This window comes from Aphelocoma coerulescens, chromosome 3 (assembly GCF_041296385.1).
Source record: "Aphelocoma coerulescens isolate FSJ_1873_10779 chromosome 3, UR_Acoe_1.0, whole genome shotgun sequence".
In the NCBI taxonomy this organism is placed as follows: domain Eukaryota; kingdom Metazoa; phylum Chordata; class Aves; order Passeriformes; family Corvidae; genus Aphelocoma; species Aphelocoma coerulescens.
In genome coordinates this window covers 120,437,929-120,452,184 of record NC_091016.1, presented here as the reverse complement: position 1 = coordinate 120,452,184, position 14,256 = coordinate 120,437,929, and the positions used below count along the sequence as shown (strand labels likewise).

Genomic DNA, 14,256 nt, shown 5'->3' with positions numbered 1-14,256 from the left:
CTACATTCTGACAGAATCGTGTGTACACTGGCGGGGAAGGGGAGTTTCAAAACACTTTATCAGGAAGTCCACAATCCAATAAAATGCAGGCGCCCCAGATACTCATCCAAACTGATGCACAGGATTTGACTCTGAAGTTCAGGGCTGCTGTTTCGTTTTTTAAACACAGTTAAGAGTTATTTTTTTCAACCAAGAACAACAGTTGTATTTTTCAGCATAGATGACCTTAAGAGATGCGAACAATTAGCAAACAGAATTCTCTTGAAGGAGAGAGAGCAGTAGTATTTTTCTATCCAAAGAGAATTCAATACAGTAGAACACTGGGCTGTAACAATGTACTCATCAACATTAGAAGATTCAATGCAAAGAAAAAACTCTATCTTATTTACGTTATACTGAAAAATACTCCAGTGGAAGGTATCTCATGATCCACCTGACAACAATCTAGTGATCTCCTAAGGACATTTAACTGAAAACAAATTGCATCTTTCACTTTTTAAAGAGAACTCTTTGTAGAATTTAATGGAGACAAGTAACTCCTTATGTATCTACTGCCCATGTAGCAATTCAGGTGAGGAATTGTTAGAGAACAGTGAAGGTAAATCCGCAACGCATGACTAAAAGCAACACAGCTTTAATCTCACCACCAAATTACAAAATGATATAATACCACAGCTTGGAACTGGGTTTCTAAGAATCCAGTGTTCATTTAAAAGAATAAGTAACTTTTTTTAACAACTTTACTTCCTGTCTGTCAAAACCCAGTTATTTACAAGCATTCCATATCATAATTTCATCAGCAATATTATGATCTCAGCAGTCTATCTCTCTGTATTAGCACTGAAGGATGTTAATAGAAAGTATTTATTTTAAAAAGTATATATGGCAACTGGAAGCTTAGCTTTCTTTGATGAAGGGCTGAGAAATACAGGACTCTAAAGATTTCTAAAGTATATATTAAAAACACATTTCTTTACTCAGCAGTATTTACTCTCAGTAGAAGATGTGGGTTTTATTTACTCAAATCATCTCTAAATGTTTTACAAGTCAGAAGTAAAACAGTAACAGCTAATAACACTAACACTAATACCTGCTCTTCTTTCCCCCATCACCCTTATTCACACATTCTAAGAAATCAGCTAAAAAGATGAATACACAATGCAGATACTACCAGATATTTTGACTGATTACTCACATCATACTCTGCAATTCAGGTGTAAAGCTTGTTGATTTTCTTCCACTGCTTGAAGAGGGAACTGCTGACATCGGGCTGGCCACAGTGCTGCTCATCTGGGTAAACAAAGAAGTAACAGCACTTTACAATACTTGTATTCCATTTCCAAGAGAGCACATGTATGCTTCAAACTATGTATTTAAAAGGAAGAAAAGATATTTGGAGTAACATGGCAAGTAAAGATTCTGCATGCAAAAAAGAAGCCTATGTGAGGCACTAGAAAACTTGAGTTGATGTTTACTGTAACCTAAGTATTGGAAAACACACACTAATTCTAAAATATTATTTAGAAGTACCCTAAAAAGTACTAGTGGAAAAGCATTAAGATAAAAACACCACTATTTTGGAATAGATGGTATTCACAAATGCCAGAATCTCTGCTGTCCGATCATCCTCTTATATTCCTGCATTTCCTAACCACCATTAAATCACATCCGCACCATCTCCAACAAAGCTAAGAGGAGTAAAAGAGATTCTTGGAAAAAGCCAGATAAAACTTGATGAGCACAGAGATCAGAAACTTCCTTTATGAAACACCACCTTCACACACACACTACTTAAATTCTTAAAACAAAAATGCATTAGAAAGAGTGAGCCCTGACCACCATAATACACATAGCACTGAAGGTACTGTCTTTATACGAAGTATTTTTCAGCTTTTCTATATAAATTTTTCATTCAAGAACTCCAAAGCAAACCCAGGACAATTTTACTCTTATTCTATGAATTAATAAATCTACATTTTCATCTTTAATAATATGCAAGGCAAATGGCTTTGAACTGTTTAATTTAAAAAAAATTAATTTTGTGAAGGACTGAATAAGCAAAATTTAATTATGGAAAACTCTATAAATATGTAAAAGGGAGTTTCATTTTTCCCTTAAAAAAAATTAATAAAAAACTGCATACTGTGTAAGTCCCCTGATAAACAGGACATATTGCCACTATATTTCTTAGTCTTCTAGTTTGTTGCACACTAGTAACAATTGAGTTGTACTGCTCATTTCTTGCACCATTAGTAGTAGCAACAATAAAAGCTGTATGTTGATATATTTTGCTGTGCTATAAGAGATCCTACATTTCTCTACTTTAAAATTCAAAGGATAAGATTGTTTTCTAGAATAGAAATATACGCCACCCCTTCCCAGGGCAGCCTGTTCCAGTGTTTGACCACCCTTTCTGTGAAGAAGCTTTTCCCAGTATCCAAAACCTCCCTTGGCACAACCTGAGGCTGTTTCCTCTTCTCCTATGGCTTTGTACACAAGAGAAGAGTCCGACCCCCACCTGGCTTTCTCCTCCTGTCAGGGAGTTGTAAAGAGTGACATTTTCCCCCGCAAGCCTCCTCTCCTCCAGGCTGAGCCCCCCCAGCTCCCTCAGCTGCTCCTCATCAGACTTGTGCTCCAGACCCTTCCCCAGCTCAGTTCCCTTCTTTGGACACGCTCCAGCCCCTCAATGTCCTTCCTGGACTGAGGGGCCCAAAACTGAACACAGCACCCGAGGTGTGGCCCCAGCAGTGCCCAGCACAGGGGGAAAATCACTGCCCTGGTCCTGCTGGCCAGGTACCACTGGCCCTCTTGGCCACCTGGGCACAGCTGGCTCACATTCAGCTGCTGTTGACCAGCACCCCCAGGTCCTTTTCTACTGAGCAGCTTTTCAGCCACTCTGCCCCAGTCTGCAGCACTGCACGAGCTTATCCTGATTTAGGTACAGCACCCAGCACTTGAACGTGTTGAATCTCACACAGCTGGCCTTGGTCAATTGATCCAGCCTGTCCAGATCCCTTTGTACAGCCTCCCTACCCCACCCAACTTGGTGTCCTAAGTTTAATTTTTCTGTTAATGCTTTCATGTAGATTATCAGACTTCAGTTCATCTTCAGGCAGATTCTAATTTAGTTCCCCATCCTGCAAGCACTTATGCACATGTGTAACTTGAATCACAAGTTTGCTCCCACTCAAGTCTGATTTTAATCACGGTTAGTTACACACAAGGCTAAAGTGTTGTCAGGATCCTGCCATAATCAGCAGTTACCAGAGTCAGCTAACCTAAACAGTCAAATTAGTGAATTTAAAAAAGAAAAAACAAGTAAAAACCCTCTGTAACATAGAAAGGTGCCAGTATTTATAGGAAAGCTCTGTATATCCATGGGAGTTAAGAGGAAGCTGCCATGGTATCCACATTAGCAGAAACAGCCTAAAGATTTAGAAATGTATATGTATTTTGTTGTTCATCATTTCATTGGTACTAAGTATGCTTAATTTTAGTAGCTATATATTCATATCCAATACCACAGTATCAATATTCCTAAATAGAGAATTAACACTGTATTCATTAAAAAGTGAATAACATTCAAAGTTTTTTTTTTAGAGTTTTTTAAAAACTAATTACATCACTTGAAGCATATAAGTATTTTCTTTGAACATCCATAACAGACAATGTGCTTTATCCATGAGGTTCTGTTCTGCTAATTTATGAAGCATTCTCCCAAAATTCCCAAAAACCATGGGGTCAGTTCCGCAGTTGCCTCCTCACAGCATAAGGCCTGTGATTCATGCATGTCCTATTCTAGAGCAAATCCTCTGTTAGGTTCCTGCCCTCCAAAGGGACAAGAGCAGTTTAATTAAAAAAACTTGAAGGGCTGTACATCTCAGTGGTTTGAGAGCTGAAAGCTTATCAGCTACTGCTTCACTAAAAACTTGGGTCTTCCTATTGCAACCAAGTGATTTAACTTTCAAATCAAGCAGGTGTACAGCATTTTCTTGACATAAAAAACCAACAGCTTGTCGGGCTTCATCAGACCCTTAACAATAATTACTTCCACAGCCCACATTTTGTTTGATGGTCTAGATAATTAACTTCTTTACACATCAAAGTCCCATCCTCCGTATGTTCTATTTCCTTTCTTCCGGACATTAAAAAAAAAAAAAAAGATCATTCAAAAGCAGAAGCACTCTCAAATCAATTTTCTTCAATAAGTACAGCTACCATGGAACTGAAAAGCCTACAGTGATCTTCAATGGGTCGATATACTGTATTTGTTTTAGCTCCAAACTGAAATGCAGCTGTTTGCCATATTCTACAAAATGAATTCAGATGTTCAGATTAGGTCACAGATTATTTCAATGTGCTGCATTTTAATCACGAACTCTCGCAAGAAGATAACTTCTGATTAACACTATTTGGACTGGTAATTATGAGTTCTTATCCAAGTAGGTCCAGTTTTTATAAATTCTCTTCTCATCAGTAAAACATTGCAATCAAATGTATAGTAAAAACCACACATTAAAAGGTATATATTATCACTAATATAAATGTTTAAAAGCATCTACTGTAATCTCTATGTCTTTTACATTGAAGAGTCATAACAAAAAACACTTGTGCCATATGAATCAGCAGAACAAAAATTATCAGTTGAGGGAAACAAATTTTAAGTCACTTTTCATCAAGTTTAGGCCCACCTTTCTCACCACAGTAATATACCTGGGCAGATTTCTGTTTCATAACCCATAACCCTCCTTCATATCCATATCCACTCTGAAATTACCAAGCAATATTAACTTACACTGACTTTTCTAAAATCAGTAAGTGATCTATATAACCCACGTATTTATTCAAGATCCAGCTGAGAGACATAAAAATTGGAATTCCACTGCCCCTAAAACTTGAATTTGATAGAAAGGTTATACATTTAGGCAATATCCCATACTATATTTAAATACAAATATATATATAAAATCATATCACAGAATGGTTTGTCTTAGAAGGTCTTAGAAGATCTTAAAACTCATCTCAGTCCAATGCCCTGCCAGGTGCAGGGACACCTTCCATCAGACCAGCTTGCTGAGGGCCCCATCCAAGCTGGCCATGAACAGTTCCAGGGGTAGGGCTGGCACAGCTCCTCTGTTCCGGTGCCTCACCACCCTCACAGCAAAGAACTTCTTCTCTTTATCTAATCTAAATCTCCCTGCTTTCAGCTTAAAGCCATTCCCCCTAGTCCCATCACTGCACACCCTCTTCCAGCTCTCTTGGAGCCCCTCTAGGTACTGGAAGGTGCTGTGAGGTCTCCCCTTCTCCAGGCTGAATAACAGAGACTCAGTCAAGGCTTTTGAAATACTACTCAGATACTTTCACCAATCCCCACTGCTGAAATGTCCTATGAAGATCTAGGAGAAAGATGCATCCAAACAGTCACTACAGAACAGTTCTCTAACAAATTGCCTGACAGCTGATCTAAACTCACTCAGGAAGAGCAAATGTTAACAGTTAATACAATTTTCACTTCACCAAAAGTAAAAAAATACATAAGTCTACACTGGGTTAGTTTAAAACAAAAGTGGATTTGCAGAGATTTTATCTGATGTCTCTGTTATAGGCTACAGAAGGTGCAGGATTACCAAAAAATGGCTGTGTCCCTGCAAAACCTTTTACACTTAACACAGAGAAGTTACCATTACAATGATTTAATTCATCAAGCATACATCTAACATGGTTATCACATCAATCTTTTCATAAATACATTTTGCATATAACCTGAAACCATGCAAAAATTTAAAGACTGACAAATTTTCATTTATATAAACTCAAACAAAACAGGAAGGAAAGAAAAGCCAATATAACTATGAATTAACACAAAATTAAAATTAATGCTTTTGTTTTCACACCCTCTGTTTCAGAGTAATTAGATTAACTAGTCTGTTACCACTGAGTATTTCATGGCCTCACCAGCTGACAAAAGGGTATATGATAAGTCTTTTAGGACTGGAGATGTAAGAACTTAATTAACTACAGGAAATAACATATTTTTGTTACTGAACTTCTTTTAAAAAACAAAAACACACCCATAACCCTGCTGAACACATGCAAGACTGGCTTTCTGAGTGTATGCTCAAAACTATAAAAAATAAGAGAAAGTTTAAAAAAAAACCCAATATCCCATAACCAAATGCAAGAGTACATGTATTGTTTTGCTTATCACCCACTCTACCAGTAGCACAGAATAACTGAAAATTAAAACACTAAGTGTGACGTCCTTAAGTACTCTTGAGCTGTTCAAGCAGGCTGGAACTAGAAACACTCTAAAGGGTCTCAGATAAGCGCAGTGCATGCGTGATCTAGGATTTATAACAAAATAATGACTGATAGTATACAATGAAATTACTTTATCATCCTCTAACCTGTTCAGATCAAAAACTATCAGCTTTTTGGGCCACAATTAAGAAATATTTTTGTTTACAGGAAATCAGATGAATAACTTCCATATTCTCTAAGCACAGCATCTTAAAAAGCCAAGCAGATAAAGCAAAGGCACAAACTTTCAGGGAACAGTCAGACCAAACACAGGATTAGAAGCAATCTGTGAGCAGGCAGTGACACATCTGCACTGGGTCTGCACACAATAATATTGTTCAAAGCTCAGGCTGCCATCTCAGCTTTCTTTCATTTTTAATTAATTAACAAAGTATCACAAATACTTCGCAGAACGCATGCACTGTTCATTCTAAGAATAACACATTACATCTGCTGCTGCTGCTTCCATTTATTACTTGATAGACCAGATTCTTAGGATAGTTTTATTTTAAACTGAATACCAGAAAGAAAAATTCATCTTATAGCTGTCAATGCACAGCCTAGCTTTCACCACCCACACAAATAAGCATCTCATCTTCAACCATGACACTCTCTTGGAACAGAACATGCTTGGAAAGCCCACACAAATACAAGGAATACAACTGAACATCATTTCCCCCTGTCCGTTTAAAAGGCAATTCAGTCATTCATTCCCATGTAGAAGTTAGAGAAGAAACACGCATGGCTGATAACAGGTAAAACAAATTTTCTAATACATATAGGTGTAGATTTTCATCCAAAGAATAACATGCATCCTAATGATTTTATCTTTATAACTGTCCTGTTCAACATCCCTGAAGATAAAATAATCCTTCACGTTCATTTCTGCATCTCATAGAGTATCTTTGTGCATTACTTTTACTGAAGACCTTACATGAAAGCAGTAAACAAGCACAACTCTCTCAATGACTTAGCAAGGAAAGAAAAGTCACTAAAGCAACCTCAGACTAAAACAAAACCTTCTGACTCCACTGTGTGCAACAACTGCTGTGTTTTACTCGAAATGACTTTGCATGTCCTCATACTTGAAGCTATTATTTGTCCATCCCCAAGTTAGACATTACAGTTACTTTAAGCCTCTTCTGAACCAGACCAGTAGTCCAGAATGGTCTGGACTACTGAAAGAATACTAATATACAGATGTGGCTGTTTTATCTGAGACTGGAAAATACAGAGAATAGTTTTACACAAGAGCTCTGCCTCCACATCTGGAGGTGTTCACAAACACTTGTCAGAGTTTCCAACTCCAGTCTAATCAGAGCTCTGTCCTTCCCTAACCCCAGCCTTTGTTTTTAACATGGAAGCAGGCAAAATGAATCTAATATATATACCCTCCTCCCTCTGGAGTGAATGCACACTCTTTTTTTGCAGAGCTTTGTGCCACAGTGGCCATTAACAGCACTGCAAATTAAGCACAAATTATTTTTTCCTTCCTTCCTAAAAATACTTTAAGAAAACAGTGTAAAGACCAAACAACCCAAGACTAACAGAAAAGTTTCCACAGCTTTCAGAATCTGACTCTGAATTTATTTCAACTAGCAATTGTTTTTTCTTAATACATTAGTATTACAAACCTTCCACACCAATTATTTAATAATTATATAGAGATGCAAGTCCATGGCCATGACCTTCCTGTGGGAACCACTGACAATTTTCAGTGAAGAAAACACAAGGTGTGCTCACAGGTCTGGTGATAAAAAAAAAAAGCTTCCAAGTCATCAGGAACTTGCATGCTTGATTCCAGCATGCAAGGATGAACAGGCCCCAAATTGTGACTTGCTCAGTATTTTGCTTTTTCTGATGAGTAAAGCATTCCTGCATTAATATGCAGAGGTCAGGTTAGCTCTGTCAATATATTTTACTGCTCACTGGCCAGCAAGCAACTCCATTAGTGAGTATGGGTCCCGGTTTGCCTTTAGTTCTATTTAAAGTAAATTAAAATTTAAGGGTTTACTAACAGAAACACAGATTTTCTGTGAAGCATAACCAAGTTATCGTTAGCTTTAAACTGTATTTTCCTTGTATTTCTGTCTCTAAACCTTCACCTGCCTTCGTCTCCTTTCAAAATGGCATCTTTCCCAACCTATCACACTGATTACATCAACCCTTCTCTTCTCATATCACCCTGAGCTGTGTTTGATTCACTATTTGAAATACAATTAAAATCATTTCATAATATAGTTACACCCTGACCCTAATTGAATATTCTGGCATATCAGGAATACCATCAAGTTATGGCATCAACATACGTATCTAAAATTCCTCATCAAAAATGAGTGGCCAAATACATAGCTAAGATTATAAAAAAATTCTCCAATTCTTGTTGTGGGGCTGTTCCTCTTTCAGAAATCAGTGCTTGCCACCATAAGTATAAATTCTCTGGAGGAGAAAATGTCTACTTCTATTGTTGTTCATCTACGCAACACCTAATACATGGAAAACTACAGGAAAAACAGCCATGGCCTTAATATAAGGTAGAAGCATGAACATTGGCTATTTAGAAGTAGGTCTAACAGTATATCAGTAACATTCAGATCTTTTCAGAGATCTCATAGTCACAGATTATATCCAGTAAGTCCCTGCTAAAATGCATTCTTGTTTACTCAAAAATACGCATTTCTCCCAGGTATACCTCAGTACTGGGCTTAACTCTTGCCAGCATCTCTCAGGCAAATCAGAACAATTATCAATAGAGATCTTCAGTGTTAAGTGCTTTTAAAAATCATATGCTTGAGTGGCATTTCAAGTAAGCAAGCCTACATTTCAGCAAAGTCTATTAGAAATCACCTCTTCCAAACAAACTCTTGGCCTCTTTTTTCCATTACTGCTACTTCTGTGATGGTTTAAGGAGCTGGGTGAACTAGCAACTTTGCAGCTGACTCTGCAAAAGTCTGATTGCAATCAAACACAATACTTCAAACATATGCAAAATACAGGGGTAAAGAAAAGCCAAAGACTATTTATAAATAGAAATTTCACCTGTGATAGCTTGCAAAAGAACACTTACTAAGATTACTTAAAATTAATAACGACTTCACGTAGCACTACAAATGCCAAGTATCTGAAACACAGATTGCAGATCAAATCAATACCATTTTCAGTACCTCTGACAGGCAGGTTTTTTGATCAGCTCCAGATAAGCTTGTAACTGAGTCACCACTGCCTGGTTCCATGAGAACATAGGCCTACCTAATTTCCTTTTCTTTACATGCTTGTGTATCTACACATTTGGCTATTTCACAATTGCAACAAGAGCATTAACTCAATTTGTTTCTATGGTATAATTAACTGCCTGGGTTTGGCCTCATGCCTTAGAACACCCTTGCAGTGATGACCTAGAAAGACACTGTCTAGCTGGTCTCACTGCTGGAGGGCATCACATCAGAAGAGCAGTAACAACGTGAACAATGTTCACTGTCGTTCTATGCTGTTACATGTAGGCAATTCTTAAAACACTTGTAGCTTGCTAAATTACAGCTTGCTTATGCTGACAAGTTCCTAATTGACTAATGAACTCTGAAAGAGCTCCATCCTGTGCTACCCAGAACTGAGCCTAGGAGAGTAATTCTGCTGGTTATGACAGTCAGAGGCTCTAAAGGCTACAGAATCCTGTGAAACCTTAAGTAATGTCTTCAAATCCATTGATTCAAAAATCACAAGTTAAATGCCACTAAATGATTTCTTGTTTACTTCTCAGAGACACAACTTTTAGTTTTTCCTCCTGCTGGTTTATATTTGGGTTAAGACCTCAAACTTTTCTTCAGAATCATCACAGCTAAGAAGCTCTTTATCCAACTTTTTCAAACTTTCACAAGCAGAGATAGGGCTTTCAAAAAAACATAAATTTATCCTGTTACAGTTGGAAAAGCTACTTTTACCATCAACATTCCCTCCTAGACAGCAACAATACACAGGATAGAAAGGCACCAAAATAAAAAGAATGTGATTTGTATATTAGTAACATGCAAATAGGAGCCTGTGTAAAGTCCACCAAAGTTAACAAAAGGACTGACACTGCTTTCCATACCACTGGTCAACAGTGAAGAAAGATATGCAAAAAGGGAGAGAGAGTGGGTGCATCCTGCCAAGTAAGCACTTCTCCCTTAAGCCAAAGGGAAAGCAAGGCCTGTACCAAGAAAGAGAACGATGTGGGAGTTACATCAAAGACTTCAAAAGAAAATTTTAGCATAACACCAACACGGCTGTAAACCTTGAAACACATTCACTTGTAGGAAATCAAATGTCTCACAATAAATCATTAACACTAATACCATACAGCAAACCTGCATTGTCTGCAACATCAGGTTCCTGCTCCCATTTCACAAACACAGTAATATATATTTTGCATGTATACGTGCTTTGCAGTCATTGACTGCAAAACATCCATTTGTGTAATTTCTAGGAACTTAGAAGCAGTCGATCTGTACACAGGAAGTATAAAAATGTTCTAAGTGGAAAAATCACTGACAGCTAACACAGAGAAACGTTATTCTGGACTGTCAGTCCTTGGCTTTTAGCATTTACTAGAAATTTCTGTAAGGATTAATACTTTCTAGAAGGAACACTATAGACCTTATGTGAACATTCTGGCATATCAGGAATTACATCAAGTTAGGGTATCGATGTACGTATCTAAAATTTCTCATCGAGGAAGAGCAGCCAAATGCATAGATTCCAGCTAGGGAATATCACAGGATTCCAGTTAGGGAATCACCACACCTGTTCGGGCAGAATAAATTAAATCCCTTTCCTCCAGAGGAAATTTACAAACTAGTCACATTTCACAACATCAGAGTGACACGAAGAAATTAACAACACCCAGCAGTACACACTGTACTGCAGGCCAAAGCCTGGACGCTGTCACATAATTTTAAAGAATATTTTTTAAAAATTAAAGATTAAAAAAAAAAAAAAAAAAAGGAAGAAGAAGTCCTAGGAACACCGTCTAGGTTAGCTGCGAGACGACAAAACGAACAGGGCAGGGTCCAATGTAACACTGAAGGCCACCAGCAAACCCCGCGCCCCCGGGCCCCCCCGCCCCTCAGGTACCGCGGGCAGGAGCCGCCCCGTAAACGCTCCTGAAGGCCCCAACAACGAGCAGCCTCACTAAGTTAATTAATAGCAACACACTCTCTAATTGCGTGCCCTCTCTGGTGACTCACTCAAAGGCTCACCCCTGGGGATGGATGGATGGATGGATGGATGAGGAGGAGGAGGCTGAGATGTGCAGGGGAGGAAGGATGGAAGGAGGGTGGGAGCAGCTTGTGGTGCCCGGTCCCCCCACCCCGTGTGCGGACAGCCGAGAGGGAAAAGCGAGGGGCAGGCACTGAACCTCGGTCCTTCCCCTCCACGCGCTGCCTGGACCGAGGCGAGAAACGAGGGGGACGGAAAAGCGGCGGCAGCTTCGCGCTGTTGCCCCCACCCGCCACCGCCGCCACGGCCGCCGAGGGAGGGGGGGTAAAATGGCGCCGCCCGCGCCGGGGAGGAGCCGGTTCCGCCACAGCGGCCGCCCCGCAGATGGAGGCGGGGGCGGCGGCACCTCCCAGGGCGCGGGGAGGAGCCGGGGCGAGGCGGAGCTGCCGCCGCTTCTCCCGCCTCCCGCCTCCCGCCTCCTGCCTCCCGCTTCTCGCGTCCCGCCTCCCGCCTCCCGCCTCCCGCTTCTCGCCTCTCGCCTCCCGCCTCCCGCCTCCCGCCTCTCGCCTCTCGCCTCCCCCCGCGTCCCTCGGCTCGCCGCTCGCAGAATCGCCAGGGATGAATGAGTGTGACCAACTTAAAGGCGGTTGCCCGGAGGATGGTGCCAGGCTCTTTACACGGTGCCCAGCGACAGGACGAGGAGCAGTGGCCATGAAATGAAACACAATAAGTTCCACCTAGACACGAGGAAGAACTTCTTTACGTTGAGGGTGGCAGAGCACTGCAGCAGGCTGCCCAGGGATTTTGCAGATTGTCCCTATCTGGAGACACTCCAAACCCACCTGGACGCGTCCCTGTGTCACCTGCTCCAGGTGATCCTGCCTTGGCAGAGGGGTTGGATTGGATGGTCTCCAAAGGTCCCTTCTAACCCTAACAGTTCTGGGATTCTGTGAACCACACAATCAATTAGGTTGGAAAAGACCTCTGATACTGTCGAGTCCAACCTATGACCAGTCACCACCTTGTCAGCCAGACCATGTCCCTCAGTGCCACATCCTGTCTTAAATACCTCCAGGGATGGTGTTGAAGGCACTGCCTGATGGGCCATCGCCACCTTTTCCTTCCCCCTCAGTGCCAGGCATTGCTGAAGGGCAGCGAGAAGGGGCCCCAGGGCTGCTGAGTCCAAAAAGCCAGGGGATTTTGGGGAGTGACAGCTGCATCCCCCGGCAGCAGGGAGGGGTGGGTGTACACAGGTGTCTGGCTTCAGTAAAGATGCCAGCACACCCTCATTTCTACAGCCACAGCCTTGTACAGGTGTTCAAAACTAACACAGTGCAAGCAACAGCAACCTGTGTTCGTCTTTACCCTTGGAAATACCGGTGGATCCTTACTACAGCAGTACCCAGTTGTACTACTTCAACCATGACTGAAGCCAGGGAGGTTTAGGCTGGACATTAGGAAGCATCTCGTTACTGAGAGGGTGGTCAGACACTGAAACAGGCTTATGGGGAGGTGGTTGATGCTCTCCCTCTCTCAGTGTATAAGAGGCATTGGGGCAATGTCATTATGCTTTGACTTTGGTCGTGCTTTAACTTTGGGTCAGCCCTGACATGGTCAGGCAGTTGGACTGGATGATTGTTGTAGGTCTCTTTCAGCTGAAATATTCTGTTCTTTGCTGTGCTGATTCAGTGCACTGGCATGGTTACATACCCATGTTTTCCTCTGATTCCTGGCAATGGTGGCTTTCCTCTTCCTAAATCCTGCCAACTCATCAGGTTGATGGGGAAGGACATGACTAGGCAAGTCATTGGAGCATTAACCCACCTTTCCTTTCTTTTAATGCTTCCTTTCTCCTCTCAACCTTTTCTTCCTTGGACACCTCCTAACAATAGTTTTCTGTGAGTTTAGTTTGGTTGTTCCGCTCGTCACATGCAGATTTGTTAGGAGACAGGCTGATGTGTGCCATGCTATAAAGTGGAACTAATAAATGGGACCAACCAATGGTAAATGGAGTAGCAATTAGTGCTTTGAAAATAATCTTACTTTTCTCAAAAGTTTTTGGGGTGTATAACTTCAAAAGTTATGTTCTTTTACTTTGCCCTCCTTAGACCCTTTTTAATTAAAATTCCTGCCTACACACCAAGCAGGATTTGTATCATTTTACAAGGATTCATTCTAAGAAACTGACAGCTTAGAGACTTTGTAATTTTATGTAAATCTCTGCATTTTACTTCTTTGGGGGTCTGGATAAGAAAAGGAGGAAGAAGAAAGCTCTGGCAACCACTGCAATAATCTTAACACTCTAGGGGCCATCTGAATTCCAGTTTATTAGAAAGTCATCTTATTTTCTTTTTCCCGCAGCTGACTTCTGCTGCCCTTACTTTTTTTTTTTGGCTACCACTCACTCTCCGTCCTTCTTGCTACTTCATATAAACACTCTGTCAGTCCCCTCTGCATTGCTTCCTCCCTGTTCCCACCTCCCACATCAGCCTCAGAAAGACGAGGTGATTCTGTGACTCGCTGACGAGTGCTGCCAGCCCTTCTCCCTTCTGCTGCTGCTGCTTATGATTATGAAAGTAAAGCTGATACCAGCCCAAGCACTGACAGCAGCAGGGCAAAACACCAAGATATTATCCTGGAGAATGAGAGGCCTCATGCTGCTGATTCTTGCCTGCACAGCAAAGTCTTAAGTCATTGCTGCGAGGAGGATGGCCTGAAATGTTGTTTCCTGTTACACATTTTAAAATATCTGGGCAACCCCAG

The 14,256-nt window shown here is 40.8% G+C and overlaps 1 protein-coding gene across 3 annotated transcripts in view; it reads right to left on the bottom strand.

The window, feature by feature from the left end:
• Nucleotides 1-11,781, bottom strand: part of SUPT3H (SPT3 homolog, SAGA and STAGA complex component) — a 254,792-nt gene extending 243,011 nt beyond the window's left edge. Inside the window, exons 1-2 of one of the 3 annotated variants that reach the window (XM_069011770.1) lie at nt 11,523-11,781; nt 1,196-1,290 (exon numbers count right to left, since the gene is read on the bottom strand). In XM_069011770.1, coding sequence (XP_068867871.1) covers nt 1,196-1,290 — 95 coding nt within the window. In that variant the 5' untranslated portion in view covers nt 11,523-11,781. The remainder of the gene's footprint in view (nt 1-1,195; nt 1,291-11,522) is intronic. The other 2 variants (XM_069011769.1, XM_069011766.1) reach the window with 2 other exon arrangements.
• Between the last annotated feature and the right edge of the window lie 2,475 nt (nt 11,782-14,256).